Source organism: Nanorana parkeri, unplaced genomic scaffold, assembly GCF_000935625.1.
Source record: "Nanorana parkeri isolate BGI_ZX_2015 unplaced genomic scaffold, ASM93562v1 scaffold48, whole genome shotgun sequence".
In the NCBI taxonomy this organism is placed as follows: Eukaryota; Metazoa; Chordata; class Amphibia; order Anura; family Dicroglossidae; genus Nanorana; species Nanorana parkeri.
In genome coordinates this window covers 1,286,324-1,307,692 of record NW_017306316.1, presented here as the reverse complement: position 1 = coordinate 1,307,692, position 21,369 = coordinate 1,286,324, and the positions used below count along the sequence as shown (strand labels likewise).

The 21,369-nt window shown below is 40.7% G+C and overlaps 1 protein-coding gene across 1 annotated transcript in view; it reads left to right on the top strand.

Moving 5' to 3' along the window:
• The window catches only part of CUX1 (cut like homeobox 1), a 241,199-nt gene that overhangs the window by 53,534 nt on the left and 166,296 nt on the right, over window positions 1–21,369 (top strand). The window contains exon 3 of the mRNA XM_018573575.1: window positions 12,849–12,896. Coding sequence (XP_018429077.1) covers window positions 12,849–12,896 — 48 coding nt within the window. The remainder of the gene's footprint in view (window positions 1–12,848; window positions 12,897–21,369) is intronic.

The window sequence follows — 21,369 nt, the reverse complement described above, 5'->3', positions numbered from 1 at the left end:
CGCGGTAAAAACGCATGGCCCGAAACGCGCGTCAAACGCGCATATTACGTACGCCCAAGTGTGAACCCAGCCTTAGGAACACTTATCTGTTCTGTAGTTACTTGCTGTCTGTTTCACCTAAGTGGTCCAGGGCTATGTTCAGGTCAAGATTCACCAGCCTACACAATTTTAACATGGTGAACTAACCCATCAGACCTCGTCAACAGTAATATGTTACTTCTGGAAAATGTAAAGTTTATATTTAGAAATAAAATATTTAACACTCACTTTGATGCTCTGTTTGTCAGGGTTCTTCTGATTTTAGTGGTTTCATTTTTTTATGTCAGAATATCTTATTTTAGGATAATTTATAGGTTCTCAAAATATACACATTTATAAAAAAGAAAAAGAGAATGTTCTTTAAAAGATGTAATTAAAGGTTATACAGCGTTTTGTTTTCGACCACCAAATGGCAAAACTCTATTCTGAGATTCTACCTAAATGTAATTACTAGAAGGAAAGTCTGCATACAATATATGGAAAGTAATTAGGAGCTCTGCCTTGCCACATGCTTGATCAGGGTTGGTGGCTCATAAAGTATTGAAGCCAGACATAGCCAGCCTATTGGCATGGTCAAATAGGTGCTTAATGATGGCCTACACATTTCTCTCTGCACAGTTTTGTTGTTATAAAGTGAATTGTATTTTTTCTATAGTAAATTGACCAATTTTTGATATTCAGTCTTGTAGCAATTCATCTTTAGAACTGTTTTAGAGCTTATTTTGAGGTGTGATTTCTGTGTTCCTGTATATCTGCTGCAGATCAAAAAATTAATTGTGCAACATTGCTCTAAAGGTACCTAAAGCTTATTACCTATAGCTTATGTAAACCAGTCACCTGGCATGACATTTGTTTTGAACTTGCTGAATTTTGATATTCACGAGTGAATCCAGATAAGAAAGTTGCCTTGGGGCCTGCATCATTGAGGTTTTGGTTGCGTCAGTTGGGTTTTGCATTCCAATATAAATCAATGGGAATGTAAAACCAGCTTGAAGCATGTGACATGCAGGTCAACTGCAAGTCAAATCAACCAGTCAATAAATTCTGAATGATCTCAGAAGGACTCAAACTGATGCCATTGACACAAGCCCTAATTGTCACCATTGTTGAGCATGCACTTCTAAAATTAGTTGTACAGTGGCTAGATACACATAGATGGTTGAATCCAACATACGCCCTCTTCAGCTCTTCATTGAATTTACTCCTTACAGTTAATGGAACAAGTGGCCATTTGAATCATCCCATTTGAATGGAACATTATCTGCAATGTAACAATTGTTTACATTGTAGATAATGTTTGTCTTTTGACACGTGGTAGGTGAGCACGGCTTAACAGGCGAGTTAAACTAGATGTCAAGCCAAAAACACCCTTTTACTCTATACTGGCCTGTTAAAGAGGTTAAATGAAAAGTTTAGCGCAGTTAAACACTTGATAATGTAATATTTTTATAGAGTTAAGAGGGACAGTCCCTCCAAATGAAGGGCAATTTGGAGCTGAATAAAAGCTTTTTCTGTGCTTGGTTTTTGAGCTCAGTAGCGCTGCACTGTACTTTTATGGAGCTTAGAAGTAAGGGTCAGTGATCTCAAGATTTAAGTCAGCGGTATGTTCAGCTAAAAATTAGAAATATATTTAATAGAATAAGCTGACTAGATAAGACCGACAAACTCATAACTTGTTTTTAATGCATACAAAATGTCTGATTTTCCCATAAAACACAACTTTAGAATGCCTCCTATGTTGCTGAGTTTAGCCATTCTGTTGTCAGTGAATTACTGCAACTCCATCTCCTATATATCAAGCCGCTTCATTCAAATTGTGATAAGGAACTATTAGTAAGCAGGCCATGAGAAAGGCAAACACAATTTAAAGCCCTTTCTGTGGCTCCTCAACATCCCTTTCTCAGACATGATAAATTGCACCTAACCATCATTTTCCACTTCTTCTACTGCACGTAGTTGATCTGAAAGGAATGAAAGGCAGCAATACAAAGCATACCTAGGGATTCGGGTGTGTGTAAGCCCACTGACATCTGAATGTTTTCTGAAACAAGTTGTGGAGACGATAAATGATCTTCTTCTGTACTGTGTTATAATGCTACAGCCCAGTTCTACCCTGCAAAAGAGTACCCAAATATTTCTCCGAACCACCAATTAGATTTGCCCCTCTTTTGGAAGTTTGGATGTGATTGGTGATGCATCCTTTGTTAATAGAAGGGGAAAGTGAGGGGCTGGAAACTAAGCACTGGGAAGGCTCTGTATTCTCATTGAACATAAGTCGATTCCAGACCGCTGCTTTGTTTAAAGGCATAGTCCTCCTTTTGCAAAAAGTAAAACATGCACACAAATTGATAAAAGAAAAAAACATGCACTTATTAATTTGTTGCATTGGAGCCTGCAAAACATTGTAACATGGGATCAGTGGATGGCAGGAGCAGTGCTCAGGCTCCTGCAGACTTGTCTTCCCAGTCCCCGCCTGTGCTGAGGTACGGACTTTCACTTACAGGATGGATGGAAGTGCGATGATGTCAGACAAAAATGAGCTCTCCTGCAGAGCCAGACAGGGCTGTGCTGTGTTGCAGAGATGTGTAAACTTCGGGACCGGATAGACGGAAATGCACATATTTTGTCAGGTGAAACAGCTACTCATGCACATGGGTCTTCCGTTAAACACAAAAGAAGTTATCTGGGAAGTCTAAACTGTTTCCCTGGAGTTCAACCTTAAAAGATTGCAAAAGAACATCTCTGACACCTCTTCAGGTTCCGTTTATTGCATTTTTTTTAAAGTAATAAAAGTCGTAAACCTTTTAAACATAAATTTGGCTATATTATAGTTATGAAGCGACCAAAAGAAAGTTTAATCTTTCCGGAGCTCAGCCCAAGTAAACGGTGTCTGGATTACATGTGCTGTCTCAGAGCAGTAAGTACAGCCAGTCTGCTGATGCTGCTGTATATATTAGCTTCAAGCCAGGACTTGTGAGTTGGAGTGGAGGGGACGATAGAAAATAAATGCAAGGAGATACAGTAACATTGGGAAGAACAGTACACACTAATATACTGGCCTAGTTCAGGCAAAGTCACGTATCGAGCATTATGGCATAGAGAATGTACAGGCCAGTTATTTGTGAATAGAGTTGTGAAGGGTTAGAACATCTGCCAGTTTATTATTGCTATTGGTGTCTCCCCTGGGCAGATTTCCCCTCCTTTACTGTGCCTGAGACAACTGCCACTGGAGCAGAAAGTGAAGGAAATCTCCCCCCGTGGGGATACAGACCATCATTTCTTCTGGTCTTTGCCCCTTTTTTTTGATTTGTCTTTGTCTGTTTTCCCATTAGAAGGATTCTTCCTGACTCAACCTTTAGCTTCTCCATTAAGTATTGCCTGGCGTCCACTTAGGCCTGGTTCACACCTGGGCGTTTACAGCACGTTCCTACGCGCTGTAAAACTCTCAACATGTGAAAACCAATGACTGCCTATGGGCATGGTTCCCACCTGGGCGTTTTACAGCACGTAGGAACGGGCTGCAAAACGCCCTACGCCCGTGGCAAACGCGCATATTCCGTACGCCCAGGTGTGAACACAGCCTTAGGGTTCTTTTAGTACCTGAAGTGCCAGATCGCCCTAAAAAAGTATGTTTGATCTTCTAAATTATGAAGTTCTTAGAACACCACTGACACAGCAGCACAACAGAAGAGCTGGGAATAACAAATTGTTTAAAACTGAAATTTAGACACAAACTAATGCTGTAATCATGAATACATTTACTACATTTATTTTTAAATCCAAGCAGTGTAAGTGCCTGTAAGTGAATTACAATTGCCATTAGGCTCCTGCAGTCCCTGTACAGCAGGGTGTTAAAGGAAGAAGCAGCACAGGGAGTCAATGCATTCTGATAGAGGAGGAGAGAGCAGAGTGACAGAGATGAGTTCATCACTGTGCCGCTTCTCCTTTCAAGGGTGGGGGACCTGGGCTCAGAGGACGTGGGCTCAATGTTACTATCCTTCAGATTGGGGACATTTAACAGCAGAAATAAGTACTGTGGGGGAAATCTCTGGAATGAAGGTGGAATATTGCAGCAAAAGCTGGTTTCATGTAGTCTTTTGATGGGTTCTAAAGTTTTATCTTTTTATTTTGGGATGTAGTTCTGCTTTAAGCATTAACTGTACTATATGTTCATGATATATTTGAATAATAATGATTCCTCAAGCAAATAAACACATCACCCCTTTTTGGAAATGCTAAGTGTCAGTTGTATCCATTTAAAAAGCCATTCCCTGCTGCACATGGAACATTACTCTAACTTTGGATTGTTGCCCCGCATTTGTCTAGAACCACATGAAAGTTCTGGCTACAAACACATTTTGCCCTTCTGCATTTTCACTCTCACACATAACAGGTGGCTGCTTAAATATTTAGACATTTACCACATGTCATTTGGTATGGGCACCTGTGTTTTCATAATAAAAAGTAGACCGTCCTGTATGTGCTTTTTCTTGGATAATTTAGACATAGCATTTTGTGAGTGTAATGTAATTATCCCAGAGTGGGGCCCATTTACCTTTCCATTTAAATCCTGGAAGTATTTATATTCACCAGCCAGGGGGAGATTTTAGATAGCCAGTCTGGAATTACCGGCTATTATGTTTAGTGCTGAAATAGGTGATCATCAAATTTATGAGATATGGAGTTTTGTGAAGCCCATGAATGATTGGTTCAAGCAGTAAGGACTGACCAGTCCAAATGTGGTCCTTGTTCAGTAAATGGGTCTAAAAACGTTCGTGTTCAGCTTTTAAAGGTTTGCAGGTTTGTCCACCCAAAACGGAAACCTTTAGTTGTAGTTACCCTTTACATCTGACTCTTATTTATTTTTAATATACTTCTAGCAGTGTAAATAATCTTGTCAGTCTATGATGATTAACAGAAAAACGATTTAATGTACTGTACGGGAAGATGGGACACCATATTTGTGCATTACCTATGCAGATTTAGGTATGCTGTGCTCTCTACCTTTAGTCCCCATTCACACTTGTGTGTTGTGTGAATGCTCACCATAGTGTGCGCAGTGGCGCACTTTCATGCCGCGCGTAAAAAATGTGTGACACACTTGCCGTGCCATTACTTGTTAATGGCACCTCATACGCGGCCAGTCACATAAGCGTGTTAGGCCATGCGTTGACAAGTGCCAAGCGCACATAAACGCTTAGTCAAAAAAATGTGCAAAGCTCACAGCCCAAACTGCTGCATGAGCTTCTTTGACGTTTTTTTTTACACATGCGACAGCCCATTGAAGTGAATGAGTTAACACGTGAAAAAGATGACGTGAGGTTACACATGAGGAAGCAGAATGTCACCAGCATGTCAGATAAACCTCATCTTTATTGACACATTTTGTCACATTGATAAGACATTTTGGGGCCACACAGGGTCCTCTTCATCAGGCTCAGTATGACATGACTCGAGTGTGATATGGTCACACATGACGCAGGTGCATGCCAAGTGTGAACAGGGTCTTAAGTGCTTGTTAGTTTTTGTAATGTACTGATTATTTCCCTTACTCTATCAGTCGTCTCAGAAAATAAGGGTTGCCTAAGAAAGGAGAACAGAGGTAAGCATCAGGGCCGGTGCTAGGATTCTTGCCTACACAGGCAAGGTGCATTTTTGCACCTTTCCCTCTCAAATGTGTGCCTAAAATTGGGCTGTGAGCTGGTTTTTACCTTAACACCTGGCTGCCCCTCTAGTTACTGGTATTGACATCTTGTGGATAACTGTATGTGCTTCACTTTCTATGAACCTACCTGAGCCCCACCCACTTATAAGGTTCATGAATGGCACAGACGTATAGGACAGAAGGCTGCAGTCCTGGTCTAAAGCAGTTTGAAAAGCTTGTAACATATAGTTGTGGCAGATTTGAGTTATTCATGTTAGGTTACATTGAGAAAACTTAGAGGACCTTTTGACTAAAAATCACTTCTGCATACAGCTCGTTATTCTGATATGAAATCACCTTACATGAAATAGCTAAACAAACATATTTTTATTTTACATTTCTCTTTTTTTCCTATTCCTGGTCTACTTTGGCACAAATGATGTAATGTGCCCAAGCATTGCATCCTGGGAAAGTTACATTAGCAGAGGATTGCTGGGAAATCTCATCTGTAATCTCATGAGATCTCAGGGAAAGGCATTTTCCTCCCCTGAGTTGATGTGTATGGTCACATGTCCTAGTCGCATGTGCCAGAGTTCCAGGAAGTAAAGGGATATCCAGTAATCTGCCCTTAGTTAAAATTGACACTGTCGGAAGACTGGGGAAGAAAAGAGAAATAAGATATGCAAAGAATACAAAGCCTGCAATTGTCTAGAAGTGTTGTCTTTTCTGAAAACTACAAAACGGAAGTTTCCCCTTCTATATATTTTAAGGATGGGGCTGGGGAGGAATGTTTACCATAAATAACCTGTCTGTACTGTGCTGGCAGATTTCATCATCAGTTGTAAACTAGATGTGCACACTGAGTGTCATAACAAATGGTTGAAGATCTCAAGGCTTGTGTGGTACATTGTAGGTTACTGCAGTTCTAGAACAATATGTCCCTAAAGATGTTTCTGAACAATACAAGTTATCTTCAGAGCCCTATGTATAAACATGTTCCAAAGGAACAGCTAGAAAGGTAAGAAATATTTTGTAATTATTTTAGGTATGCTGTGTGAATAGGAACACATAAACATTTGGTGGGGTTTCTCAAATTTTGGCAGCAAAGGTGAAACTACAGTTTGTCTAGCAGTTCACTGGTTGAATGTACTAGTTTTCTGGAGTGTGAAGCTTTCTTACCCTAAAGATTATAGGGCACAAAATAGTTCTTGTTAAATCCTCTTCAAACATGTCAGCAGTCATATATTTATTTATTATAGGTATTTATATTGTGCCGACAATTTACGCAGCGCTTTACATACTGCCGACAATTTACCCAGCACTTTACATACTGCACATTCACATCAGTCCATGCCCTCAAGGAGCTTACAATCTAAGGTCCCTATCTCGCATACAGACAAACAGGGACTATTAACCTTCCAGCATGTCTTTGGAGTGTGGGAGGAAACCCACACAACTACAGGGAAAACATGCAAATAAAGTATCAGCAGTTACCCGTGTAGTATTTCATAAAGGCACAGGGCCCTTTTCCACTTATATTATCAGTCTTGAATTCCTTTTTTTAAGCAGCCAAGAAGAATAATGTGTGTCTGATGTCTCATTGTGCCAGGGTCATGCTACAAAAGGTCAGTTGTGGAATACAAATTTCTTACATGTGCCATTAACACATTCCTCTGTGACAGGGCTGTCCAGCTGTTACAAGGCTTAGTAATTCATTGTCTGTGCAATGCATGCTGGTCTAGGAAGACCTGAGCCGTGCTACACAACCTTTTTAGATTGCGTTTGCTTTTAGTGTAGTCAGCAACGCTTGGTTAAAAATCATTATTTTCCACAATGTTGTCATTGCAGGCCAGGACACCAAATGTTTATAGCGTTGCTGTAAACCTTCGACATACCTGGGCACAACATGTCAGCATATGTGCAATTGCAGAATTCTTCTGTTTAATCATTGCTGTGAAAAATAGGTCAAGAAGAGAAATCTACATCTCCTCCTAGTAAATAATTAAAGCTAATGGAATTTTCACAAGATCTGCGAGGGGAAATTTCAGTAAGGCTGTGAACTGCTGCAGATTATGGTATTTTTTATTTATCACTGCAGTGCGTACAACTGTACCTGGTAAATGCATTTAAAATGTGCCCAGTCTATTTTTAAAGGCGGAATAGCAATTCACTTTGGGAATGGCTGGGAGGGGAGTGAAAAAAAAATCATATTAATTAGAAGGTTGCTGGTTTATTTTCATACTATGCTGGAAGAAGCTGCCTTGTAAAAGATACATTCACTGCAATTCATAGTGTGTCGTAGACGGCCATTATAAATCTAACGGTAGTGAGATAAACAGATTCATGTACATGTTGGTAAGGTGTATACAAGTTTGATGCATCTCTGACTGAACTGTCGCATCTGAAGTGGTAGAGTTTTGAAGGCAGAGAAACTATTTGGAGGAGTGAGAAGAATAATAGAAATGTATCAAATATCAGTTGCAGATGAACTTGAAGACAAATTTTGTCACGGAATTGTCTCAAAGATATCACACAATAATTACACATGCTACACAATCAACAATTTGTTCGACTTGAATTTGTTGCACATCTCAGTATTAACAATGAAAATGTTGCAGGGTTTTCATGAATTTCAACTACATACCCACCGACTGATATGTGTCGCAAATGCTTTATTGGATCGCATTATATTTGGGAACCGCACATCCTCTTAAAAAAAAAAAAAACTTTAATACAGGGTTTGGCAAATCTCAGGTCCAGTTCACCATGGCACCATGCGGCCAGCCTGTGACTGGACAGTGAAAGGAGAAGCAACGCAATGATGACCAAATCTTTGGGTTGCTCTGCTTTCTCTTATCAGCATGCTCCTTGTTAGCACATGAACTGGTTGGCTCCTTGTGTTGCTGCTTCCTCTCACACTCCAGCTGTGCTGCACAGGGACTAAAATAGCCTGTTACCAGGTCAAATACAGGTACTTACACTGCTTGCAATGAAAAATGCATTTGCATGTATGAATGATTACAAGGCTGGATTAATGTGTGTCGCTTTATATCTGCCTAGAGTTCAATAAAAAAAATAAAAAATTAATATATATATACTATAGTAAAAACTTTGACTGTTTACCAACAATCTAAAAATCTATCACTCTCTATCATGAATGCATACTGTATATTTAAATATATGTTGAAGCACAGTTCAGTGTCCGTATTCAGGGAGTCTTTATGTGCCATGTAGTATTGATCAGTTGAATGATTACACGGTTGATGCTCCCACTGGCTCTATTAAGCACTTAATTGAGAAGTAAATTATATGCAGACTTTTATTTATTTTTATTTTTTGAGGGGAGGGGGGGATGATAATCGGGTTTCTTTCCAAGTCTAAGGTCATGCAACAAATTGTATTTGAGTTAAGGCGTTATTCTTATTGGTCAGTATTCATCTATAAGGTATCTTCCATGTATGTCCTAAGTGATGAAGCTGGCCATGTACCAGCACAGCCTCTTTTATTATAATAATTATTATTAGACAGGATTTATATAGCGCCAACAGCGCTTTACAATATAAAGAAGACCTTACAATCGCAATACGATTCAAGACAAGATGGTAAGGAGGGCCCTGCCCGTCTTTATTGTCCGTGTTTTTTACTAGCAGATTTATCTATAGTAATTTATGATTGCACAGAGTTGAATGATCTCTTTGAATGCATCTCCTTGTGTCATATAGCCGAACCAGAATGAAATAAATGTTTATATACAGTATATATGTGTGCAACTGTGGCCAGCCTATGGACAGTTGGATATTTACTTACTTTCACCAAGCAGTAAATGAGCTTAAAAACAAACCCCCACAGACCTCTGTGCCTGCAGACAATGTGGGGTAGTGTATCCTCAAAGTTTACAGCAGAAACACCTTCACTTTTAGTAGCTCAGCTCCTTCTCCTGCCTTCCAGCCTTCTAAGTTCTAATGTAAACACAAATTAAGAGCTCTGAGAAGGGGAAAGCAGAATGCTGAGACTAAATATAAGCAACATCACTGCTGGTCTTTAAGGATGAACTGCTCCTCTGTGTTTGCAGCTACAAAGGTCAATGGGAGTTTGTTTTAAAGCTAATTTAAAAGCTAATTAAGTTTTGCTGCTTATAGTTTCATATTTTTAAAAATAAATACAAAAATTAATTAAGTCTATCTTGTAAACACCAGTGACCACAGTGGAAAGGGTTGACCCTCTTTCATTGACCCTCTTTCACTGGAGGAGAAAGGTCATTGATTGAATTAACAACTTTTAGTCCATAAGCTGTTGTCACCCAGTGTTACAATGTCAGTGTTGGAGGGATGAATGCAGTATTCCCCCTTTAACAGACTAAAGTTGAACTCCAGGCACACAGCTAAATACACTGTTGAAATACTATACAGTATGTGCAATGTTGTACCTGTCAAGGAATTTGCAGTTGTGTTCAGTCAGGTTTGTGATTTAGGCATCCAGTACAGGTCCCTGACCTTTCTACAAATTACATTGCAGTTAGACTTGCATACCAGCAAGAAGCATTAAAATTAAACTATGAGATGCATACAGTCAACTACAGTCCCGTTTAGCAGTAATCTGTTGATCCTGGAGCACGCATGCTAATAATGCTGAAAGACACATTGTAGGTTCTTTGCTGCCCCTGACATACTGAAGAAAAAAAAAAGGCATTTCTTGTAGCAGTTCGATTCTTGCCTTGAAGGTATGGATGTGATTGGTGATACAGGATGTAAAGAAAGTGGATGTTTTGCAGCACAGGAAGTATGCTCTTACTGGCCCTCTATGGAGCCGTGTGTGGTAATTCTGCAAGGGATTACACAGACCTCAGATTAGCCCTCATTCACATGTAAGCTTTGGCGTCTTTGGTCATTTTTCACGTTTTTTTTCTTTAGCATGTGTACACACATATTTTTTGTAAGTTTTCAGGCTTCAGGATTCTTGTTTTAGCCAATGGAAAGCTAGTTACTGTGAACAGGGTACAGTTGTTGGTGCAAAATCATGGAAAATTGTGATTTAAATGTGTTGTTCAGGTGCCAGACTTCTATTTAAGTCTATTGGGGCCAAAAATGCGCAGTCATGTCCCAAAGAAGTCTCTACACTTTTTTCCGAGCTGAACGACATCACATTACTCAGATGTGAATGGGCATAATATAATAACATAGAAATCTGAGTGTCAAACATGGAAGTGCTTCTGGAAACGCGATTCAGATTGCTCAGTTGTGATTGGAGGCTTAAAATGGCCATATACTTTTATATATTTTGTTGTACAGCGTGGATGAAGCTAATTGGCTACCGTCACTGTTCGTCCAAAGATTTTGCATCCTGCTCAGATTTTCTGATCAAAGGATGCCAGATGGAAGAGTACCAACAAGTGGCACCCACTGTGGGCATGGCTATTTTAAGGTAAACTGAATAGCTGGCCATCGCAGCACTTGCTGACTGGCTTTAGCACTAACCAGTTGGCTTTACATGCTCTTTAAACCAGGGATGCACCAATACCTGTTTTTCAGTATCGAGTATGAGTACTGATATGTTTTTTCCCGGTACTCGCCGTTGGCGAATACCGATACTGGCATCCCAAGGTACAGTGGGCCTGGCTTATCTGGAAGCCGGTAGGCGGGTCGTGACCAAACTCCCAGCTTCCTGATTTCCTGGGAAGCTGGTGTTCTGCCGAAAGAACACGGCTTCACGCTCCCTCGTGACATTGCATGGCAGCCTGGCTTCCTGACATGATCCTGCCTCGCTTTGTCGCTAAGCAGTGTGAAGCCGGCTTCCTAGCCACTCAGGAAACCGGGAGGTGGTTCATGACTTGCAGCCCCGGCTTCCTGATTGATCAGGAAGCCAGGCTGCCTAGCGGCAAGTGAAGCCAGCTTCTTAGCAAATCAGGAAGCCGGCTCCATGCTCCCTCATGGCACTGCCGGTCAGAGGGAATCTCCCTCTGACCGGAAGTACCAGTATCGGGGTAAGTATCGGAGCAGTTTGGCGAGTACGAGCACAAATACTCGGTTTCGGTACCGATACCAATATTGGAACATCCTTCTGATGGCTGGACATGAAAGCGGCAGCACTTGATAAGGGCATCTCTGTGTTCTTCCCTCTGGAAAGTATGTGCACAGACAGTATGGGCAACGTTGTAGAGCCCCTATTGACTCTCCTTCCTGTGCAGGAGGATATCTGGGAGGGCATGTAGGTAGGAGTACATAACTGGATTACATATTAGTTCTTTTTTTGATATACCTGCCAAGAGTTCAGCTTTAAAAAGAAAAAAAGATAAATCGTCTGACTGCCATCACATATCTGTGCCCAATTTCTGGTTTGTTTGGCCCTATATATTACCATGAAGGAACTGTGTCGCCCACAGCAAATCTTTTGGTTGTGGGCATCCAGCTCTTATTTAGCATAAGTTGATAAATGTCCCTAATTTTTCTTGTTAAAAAACAAGTTGTGTGCCCCTTCTGTTACAATAAATTATTCGAAGACCGTTTGAATCATATAAACTGTTGCTGAATTTGTAACACTGTGTAAATGTTTCCATGAATTGGTTAATGCATTGATGAAATATTTAATAAGACATTTGGATTTGCTCATTGCTAAAAAAAAAAAAAAAAAGGGTTTTGCTTGTTTTTCTTAAGAAATCCTGTGTACTAGCTGCCAAAGAACGAGGCTTAGTGCGAGGAGCTTTTAAGAGCTCCCAAAGAACTTGGTTTAGGGGGAAGGGTGACGCCTGCCAAAATGGGGGGTTGTGGTGGGGGGGATACATTTGGCTAGAGCTGGTCTTTAAAATAGAACTGGAAATGAAGGCTGGCCTCTGGAGACCCAAAGCTGCCAAGATCTAAACATGGCCTGCTATTCTACCATTCGCCTGGATTAGTAACAAAAGTTATCATTTTATTGCCAGAAATTTTATTCTATGGGGCATGTTTAAGATTACTTCTCCTATGAGATCTATAATGTGTAAGTATGCAATATTTTCATGCGTATAGGAAATTTCTATGAGCATAATTAAAGTCTAATTTGCCAAGCGGAGACAGCCCATGGATTCGCCAAGCCACAGGGATTGTAAATGAAGTGTACTTGCTTTTTTTTTTGCACTGGTTGCTCTGAATATGGATTTTACAACTCTAATTATTGCTTCTCTCCTTTGCAGGACTTTCGCAAACAGGTAGCCCCGTTATTAAAGAGTTTCCAAGCAGAGGTAAGGACGCTTTAAATTACTATCGCTGCTAGAACAAACTGCTTCTGTCTGATGCAAATACATTGTTTAAAAGCTAATTTCATCAAAAACAGAATTATGGATGGACACTGGTAGACTGTAGTACCTCTTGGCTGCTCAAGTCTCTCACATCCTCCAGCAGTGCCTTGTTATCAATACTAAGCATGGAGTCTCATTTCTCTTGCTGCATTCTGCATGATCTAAATAATAGCGATACCCTCTTCTGATGCCCGCTGTAAGTGGGAAGAGGTGAAAGCTCAAACGCTTTGATCTTGCCACAAAAATGTCAACAAAAACTAGCGGCTGATTCACGTCAACAATATCCATCAAAAAGGCGGCACATTCCTGTTTAGGGGAAGCTGTTTTGGATAGAAAGCCATGTATCTGCAGCAAGATCAGAATCTAGGACACTCCGTGTGCAATCAGTAAATAGCAATACACTAAATGTGCCAGGAGGGCTCACATTATGGTCTCTGAATATATTTGGGCTCTCCATATTATCTTATTAGACAAGATTTAGTATATTGCACATTATGTTGTTGGAGCACTGCATTTATGGAGTCCCTAAACAATGGTTTACTGACAGCTGAGGTCCCAGAATAATGTCTCGACCATACCACTTTGTGCTACAATCCAGTTAAAGGCACAGTGTCACGTATGAATGAAGGGTACAGAACAGACTGAAACAAAGCAGAAATTGCTGTTGCTTTTAATATTCATGTTACTGAGTAATGGGCACTGCAAAGTCAGCATTTTCCTTCATTTTTGTATATCTGACTTGATAGTAAAAAGTGGGATAGAGTTGGGATCTCTCGGTGGTGCTCTATGCCCACGTTCAGTTTCCTGATCACTTTTGTAGAAAAAAACTGCAAGATCGGTGAAGGTTCTTTCAGTGATCTTAAGCTTCGTTGCTGACTAGCTACAAAATCGCTGGCTTCAGTAGCTTCTCATGTTATCCAATGCAGCTGCTAATGACTAAGGCACACCTGCGATTCTTAGCCGCATAGAGAAGTTTTGTAGGCAGCTACAGATCAGCTGCGAAAATAAGAAAGATTTGAATCGGCTACAAAATTCCTGCTGTGACATGACCTTAACCATAACCATTATAGTGACAGGCTTAGAAAAATGTTCTGGATCTTATAAATAATGTGCTCTGTGTCCATTATCTATTTTTGATGACATCTATTCCCTTTAATGAGTTCCTCCATGTGCCTAACAATTCTGATATTGTTATGCAGACAGCAAAATCAGCTTTGTAATGGGTATTAATTACTTGTTTTGTTCCATTATCTCTTTACATGATTGTGTACAGATATACAGTGTTCTGTGCTCAAACATTTGTTCTTGGGTTGGGGCAGAGCTGTCTACAGTTATCTGTACAATGTCTGCCTCAACAGAGCTTCAGAATATGCAATATGAAGATCTTAGGTTTAGTTGTCTTTTTGTAATGTATAAGTGCATGTCAATTATATTGTGCTTTGCTTGTTGAGTACATCAGTGGCATCTAAAAATCGCAGTAGTCTCTGCACTCTATTTCTCTAGATCTAAATAACTATAGAAGCTCATGTAGTAAATATGCAGTGCTTGTGATCATAGTTTACCTTAATACGGTACTTAGTTTTGAATAAATGTTTATATTATTATGAGTTATTGTCTGAATTAAAAATTCAGGGTCCCTCTTGAGTAGGGTGTAATCACAATATTAAAGTCTCTGCAGTATAATAGGTAGTAGATATCTGCCACATGAAGTCACATTTATCAGAAGACCCTCATGGGCCTGTAGTAGCCCCAGAGCACAACATTTGTCATTTTGTGTTTATTTTTTCTTAATATTTGGGTTGTCTGGGCCTTTTTAGATACTTGTGGGTAATTGTAGCACCAGAAAAGGGGTACAGGAGTTACAAGGACATATTACAGAATTAAGTAACACACTGCCATTTCTTCTTTAAGTGCTTTACCTCCAGTGCTGGTAAAGAGAAAAGGTTTCACTGCACCATTATCTGCAAGGTGCTGGGTCCAATTCGCCACTTACACTTTTTGGGCAGTTTTCAACAGGCTCTGTTTTTTCTCCACTTTATCTAAGGTTGTCTGCAGGTCTTGATATCTCCTTAGTTTGGTTTATGTTAAATTTCTGTAAACCCTAAATCTATGTTTCTGTGCGCCAGTAACAGTACTTCCTGTTGCAGCCTGACGGCACTAAGCAGCTGCCTTGTAATTAGCAGCAGTGTTGTAAGCCTGCTGTGGGAACGCCTTCAGTTGGCCATTGGGCTTCCCATCTGATAGATAACAAAATGGCCAACTAAATAAATGCACATAACAGGATGACAGCATTGCTGCTAAGTGTATTCAGCAGCTTTGTTTTGTCTGTATGGAAAAGGAAGTGCTGTACTGGCAGGATCTTAACGTAACAAACGTTGCAATACATTCACAAAAAATAAGTTACTTAAGCAAAATGTATACAGTGAAACATTAAGTCAAACATACTAAAAATAGATTTTGGGTTTACATATCATTCAATAAGACTTGTAGAGGTGTCAAATAAGTGATATTCAACTGTTTTCTTTTCTTGCATTTTGAGCATTCCAAAAGTCAGTACAGTGTATGCGTGATGCATAATACATCATATGTCCATTTGCCATGTTTATCAGCCTTGCAGTAGAAAAATTTGCAAGTGTCTGTGGCACTCAAAGTATTTTGGCTGAACTTTGTTGCGCTGCTGTTGTTAAAAGTATTGGCCAAGCTGTGCTCTTTATTTAAAACTGACGAGACATCTGTATAAGGCCACTGGGATTGCATAAAAAAAAAATGTACAGTCTTGTCTGTATTTTTGATGCAAGTCAGAGGTGAAACTATGGCAGAACAGCAGTACTACTAGGGCTGCAACAACTAATTGATTTAATTCTTCGATTAATTGATTTTGCTTATTTAATGGGCTCTGTATCCCCTCCAGTCGCCGCTTCTCCCAGCAGTGAAGAGAGCTCCACACCTCAATCTCAAAACTCTCCCACACCCACCCCGCCGCCACTGCCGTCGCTCTTCATCCCCATTCTTCTCCTCTCTGGAAGCCCGCTGCGATCGGTGTCCCCTTCGATCCACACTGCTCTGCCCGCCTGTATTAGAATAGGGATCGGGGATCGGAGGGGACACAGACCGATGTAGCCGGTGCCCAGCGGGAGGAGAGACTGACTGTCAACTGCTGTGCCTCTGCATGCCACCGTTGCTCCCCCCGTGCCCCCTCTTCCTTTCAACTATCAGCGTTAGAAAGCTATGATCAAGTCTCCCATCTAGCGGCTGGGAGCAATAGCCTGCTATTGGCTATTTTAAATTGCAGTAACCGATAGCAGGCCGGCTATTGCACCTGTCCACTGCCTGCTGTCAATTAGCAGAGGAGCAGACCTACAGGAGAACCTTCTCCTTTGATCCTTCATCTGCTGATTGACCAAACAAAAGTTTGATTATTTTATTATATTGGCTTGGAGTTTTTCTATTCACATTTTATTGACCACACTGGAAGTGCAGTACTGCAAAGCTGTACACTTCAGTGCGATGCGATTACAAAAAATTTGCATGCCGTTTTATCCTGAAGTAAACTTTGTAAAACTCCATCTGTGTATTTTATTTTAAATAAAAGATGGTATTTTTTTTTATTTATACAATTAATCGAAAAAATAATTGGCCAACCAATCAATAATGAAAATAATCATTAGTTGCACCCCTAAGTAGTACCTTTTCTCAGAATGAAATGTAAAGAGAAAACATGATTGAAAATGGCGGTGAGCTGTGGGCTTGTCCCTCACTAATAAATCTTACAGCTGATGAATTTTAGCTCGAACTGCCACTGCCATGGTAGTATAGCCTAAAAATCAGTACTCTCAGAAAGCGTCTCCTGAAATCCTGGGTAGGGTGAGATGCACTCTGCCTGGGTTCAAAGCTATATTGCCATATTTCCAGGCAGCCTCTTTACTCCACTAAACAAGCCTTTCTATCATGGTGGAACCCTTAAAATCATTTCAGGTCTCCGGGAACCCCTGACTAAATTATTACTCATGATCAATAACTTGTAGAAATAATAGAAAATAAACAATATGGAGTATTTAGTGAACACAGAGCAGGCCAATTTCTAACACCTTCCTGCTCTATACGATCAAATGATTTTTAGTTTTTAAATTAATAATTTTAATATCAGCATTTCTTTTCTGCCAATTAAATAAGTGTAGTGACCTGTTCCTACCTTACATGTTGTTGTTTTTTAGTAAGGAAGGGCCCGCTTATATTGGTGGTCAGTGTAGTGCTGTCTTACAATGGTGGTCAGCCAAAAATGTGATAATTACAATAGTGACAGTTTAGTGCTCCCTTACTTCAGTGGTCTGTGGAAAAGGGCCAACTTAGATTGTTGGCAAGTATTGTAGTGCCCCCATAGACTTGTAGTAAGATAGAAAATCAATATTTCTCTGCTTAAGGGACCCCTAGAGCAGGTGTTCCTAAATGGTGGACCGCAGTCCGGACACGCGCTGAGCGGCGGTTTTGTCCAGACCGTGATCACTGACCTGCACTGAGTTATGGCTGGCTCACAGTGAATATTGTGACCTGCACTGAATTATGGCTGGCTCACAGTGGATACTCTGACCTGCACTGGGTTATGGCTGGCTCACAGTGGATACTCTGACCTGCACTGAATTATGGCTGGCTCACAGTGGATACTCCGACCTCCACTGGGTTATGGCTAGCTCACAGTGGATATTCTGACCTGCACTGAGTTATGGCTGGCTCACAGTGGATACTCTGACCTGCACTGGGTTATGGCTGGCTGCAGGGGATATTCCGACCTGCATTGGGTTATGGCTGGCTGCAGGTGATATTCCGACCTGCACTGGGTTATGACTGGCTGACAGTGGATACTCTGAGCTGCACTGGGTTATGGCTGGCTTACAGTGGATACTCTGACCTGCACTGCATTATGGCTGGCTCACAGTGGATATTCTGACCTGCACTGGGTTATGGCTGGCTGACCGTGGATACACTGACCGTCACTGAGTTATAGCTGGCTCACAGTGGATATTCCAACCTGCACTGAGTTATGGCTGGCTCACAGTGGATATTCCAACCGTCACTGGGTTATGGCTGGCTCACAGTGGATATTCCGACCTGCACTGGGTTATGGCTGGGCCCCCGGGGGTAACCCTATGGCTGGCTCACAGTGGATACTCCGACCTCCACTGGGTTATGGCTAGCTCACAGTGGATATTCTGACCTGTACTGAGTTATGGCTGGCTCACAGTGGATACTCCCACCTGCACTGGTATATCCACTGCAAGCCATAACCCAGCACAGACAAGACATCTTCCCCGCGCCCCCTTTCCCAAGAAAGGCACATCAGCACTGTGCCTGGATACACACCCATTGTAGTGCAGCTGCTAGTTTGAATGCAGCCTAAATGGCAGAACAGGGCACGGGTTATGGGGTCGCGACCCACACTTTAAGAAGCACTGCTCTAGACAAACCATATGTCACCTGTGTGTTAGGGTGCCATTGAAAATGAACTAGTGCGTGCATAGTGTGGCATTGCAAATTGCAGTAATGTGCTCCTTACCACAACTCCTATATACCTCCTTCCAGTGCCCCCAGGACAGAAAGTGAGGAGAAATCCCTCCAATGAAGCCATAGACAACAATAAATAGCCTGACATACATTCTAAATTATGTCTACTCTGTCCAACATTTAAAAATGTCGCTGGAGTTTTACTTTAGTAGCTATCACCTTGTGTGTATTCTTTAATTTTTTTTTTCCTGCTACTTAGGTAACTAATCCACACCTTATGACATTTTGCTACAGGGCTGAACAAACACAATCTTTTCAGAGAGCACAATCCTGTTTGCATAGTCAGTCTGAAATTAAGGGCATATGAACTTCCAATATAAATGAGTATTTTTCTTCTGTCAGTAAGGTGAGGTAATTACACAAGATGACTGAATGAAGATTTGACCACGGACAGACCTTTTCATAAACATGCCTGTTTAAAGGGTATCTATGGTCAAAAGCTACAAATATATATTTTCCATAAGTTCGATGCCTCTCATAACACCCATATCGATCTGGAAGTTTGTAAACTTATTGAAGATGTCCATAGGAATGTACTTCCTCAATGCACTGACACAATTTTGCTCAGCACTATGAATATGCACTTCCTTGTGTCATCACTCTAATTAAGCCTGCCGTCTTAAGTGACTTTAGAACTCCTTTAAGCAGAACATCTATAGTTAGGAAATAGCCACCTGGTACTGATCTTATTTAGGGACGAAGATGGCCATCTTCAAGGAAAATCTGCCCCTGTCAGTTGATACTAATCAATTATATTCAGTGATTACAACTATTCCTCATTTTAAATCCTGCTTTTTCAGTATAGTGGGATTCTTCATCGGTCTGTAGGTTTATTATGCTAGAAAAGTGAGGGGTTATAGAAGGTATGTTGGTTCCCGTACATAAATAGAAAGGTATAAATGTCCTGCACTGTGGTATACACAAAAGCCTTAGACCCAGCATTGCACAGAACTTACAAAAACTGTGTTGTACACATTTGGCTTTATATTCAGTTACACCTATGCCATTAGATACTCATGCTTATCATTAGTTTTTATGATGTAAAAATAATATAATGCACATGGAGGGTGGATGACCTCAACAGCACATCTTACCTTATTTTAAATGTAACGTATAGGGTATTTAAAGATCCTTAGCCAGTCCGTTTGGGAACATAACTTTATTCTCTTCCAAACAGTAAAACTTAAATTGCTTCTTTTCAGCAAACAAACAAACAGTGTATCTTCCAGCAACATCCAAGATTTGACTCGGCACCGGTAGCATGTCCCACCTCTAGAATTAGAAGCTACAGTAAATCGTATAGAGCCTGCCTCATTTTCCTGGCTGAAGGACATCCAGCATAAACTAACTCTTTCCTCACCAGTCTTACGGTCCCTGACCTGCCTCTTTCAATCTTTTGGATTTTAATTTTTTTCAAAACTTGAGGCTCAACATCACATGAAGACATTACCTAGGGTGGTCTGCATGCAAAAACTCCCTGCCTAGGTATGGCCACTCCAGCCTGGCAACCCCCCTATCAAGGCATTTTGATATTTGCAAGAGCCACCTCACTGTTTACGTCAGGGCTAAGGGCTCTTGAGAGGAGAACCAAGTTAAGGTGCTGTGATATTTTCAGGAATGTACACCACCCTGTCGGCCCCTGCCAGCAGCCATGCTCTGTATGCATTATGTAGAAGTACAGAGACTCGGCGATAATGTCACTGGGTCTAAAATAAGGTACATAATGATAATGAAATGTATCTCTTTAAAAAATTAGGCTTGTTGATGAGGGGTAAAAAGGAGGAACCAGCGAAAGCAATATATAAGCAAATATAAAGATAAGTGCACTTATCCTTTTATTCCCACCCTCCCCCTCCTGAGATCCGTACTTACCTAGATCCAACAGAAACAGATCCACTATGTCTCAGTCCAGTGCTGCATTTCTCCTCTGCCTGCCACGCCTACACATTACAGCCCTTTAGATTTCTTTGGGGCCCTCTCCCAGCCGTGAGAGGGAGATTTGTAGTGATGGATGTTAACAAGCTGTATAGATCTGTGCAGGGTAAGGGTGAGATCTTTTGGGCTGGGAGGGAGCAAAAAGAGTAAGTGCACTTTGCAAGTTGGGGACAGATTTATTATCTTTATAATAGCTGCATAATGTATTAGACAATGGACATATATATGCCTGTTGCTCCTTAGCACTTCTTAGTTCTCCAACAAATGGGAGATTAAAGCTAAAGATTAAAGTGACACTAAACTTAGGATAATTTAATGCAATTCGTTACCCTAAGGAGAACTATGGGGTAAATCCCTAACCCCATAGTTCTCCTTTTAACTTAACTATTAACAAAAATATATCTTTGTGTATTACTCGGCTGTAGATCCTGAAATCATCTCTGAATTGGTGCTGACACTGTCCTTCCATCTGGAGGGAGGCTACTTTTGTTCCCCATGGTCCCTGTGTGTGTTGTAAAGTAGTCACAGCTCCAAGCTCACTCCTGTGATGGACTACAATCATGTTTAGTTCACTCATTTCTATTGAGATTGTAGTCCATCACAGGAGTGAGCTTGGAACAGTGGCTACTTTACAACACACACAGGGACCATGGGAAACAAAAGTAGCCACCCTCTAGAAGGAAGGAAAGTGTCGGCACCAATTCAGAGATGATTTGAGGATCTATATACAAATGTGATACACATTTGTTAATAGTTAAGGTACTTAAATGCATTTTTAGGATTTAACTCCTGAGTTTAGTGTCACTTTAAAGAAAAAGTGTTCTTTGTCTAAAAATGTAATTCACTACAAAATTTGTTTACAGAAAATAAATCTGTCCCTAACATAGAAGATGCAACAGATTAGCAAATGCAGTCATTAAGA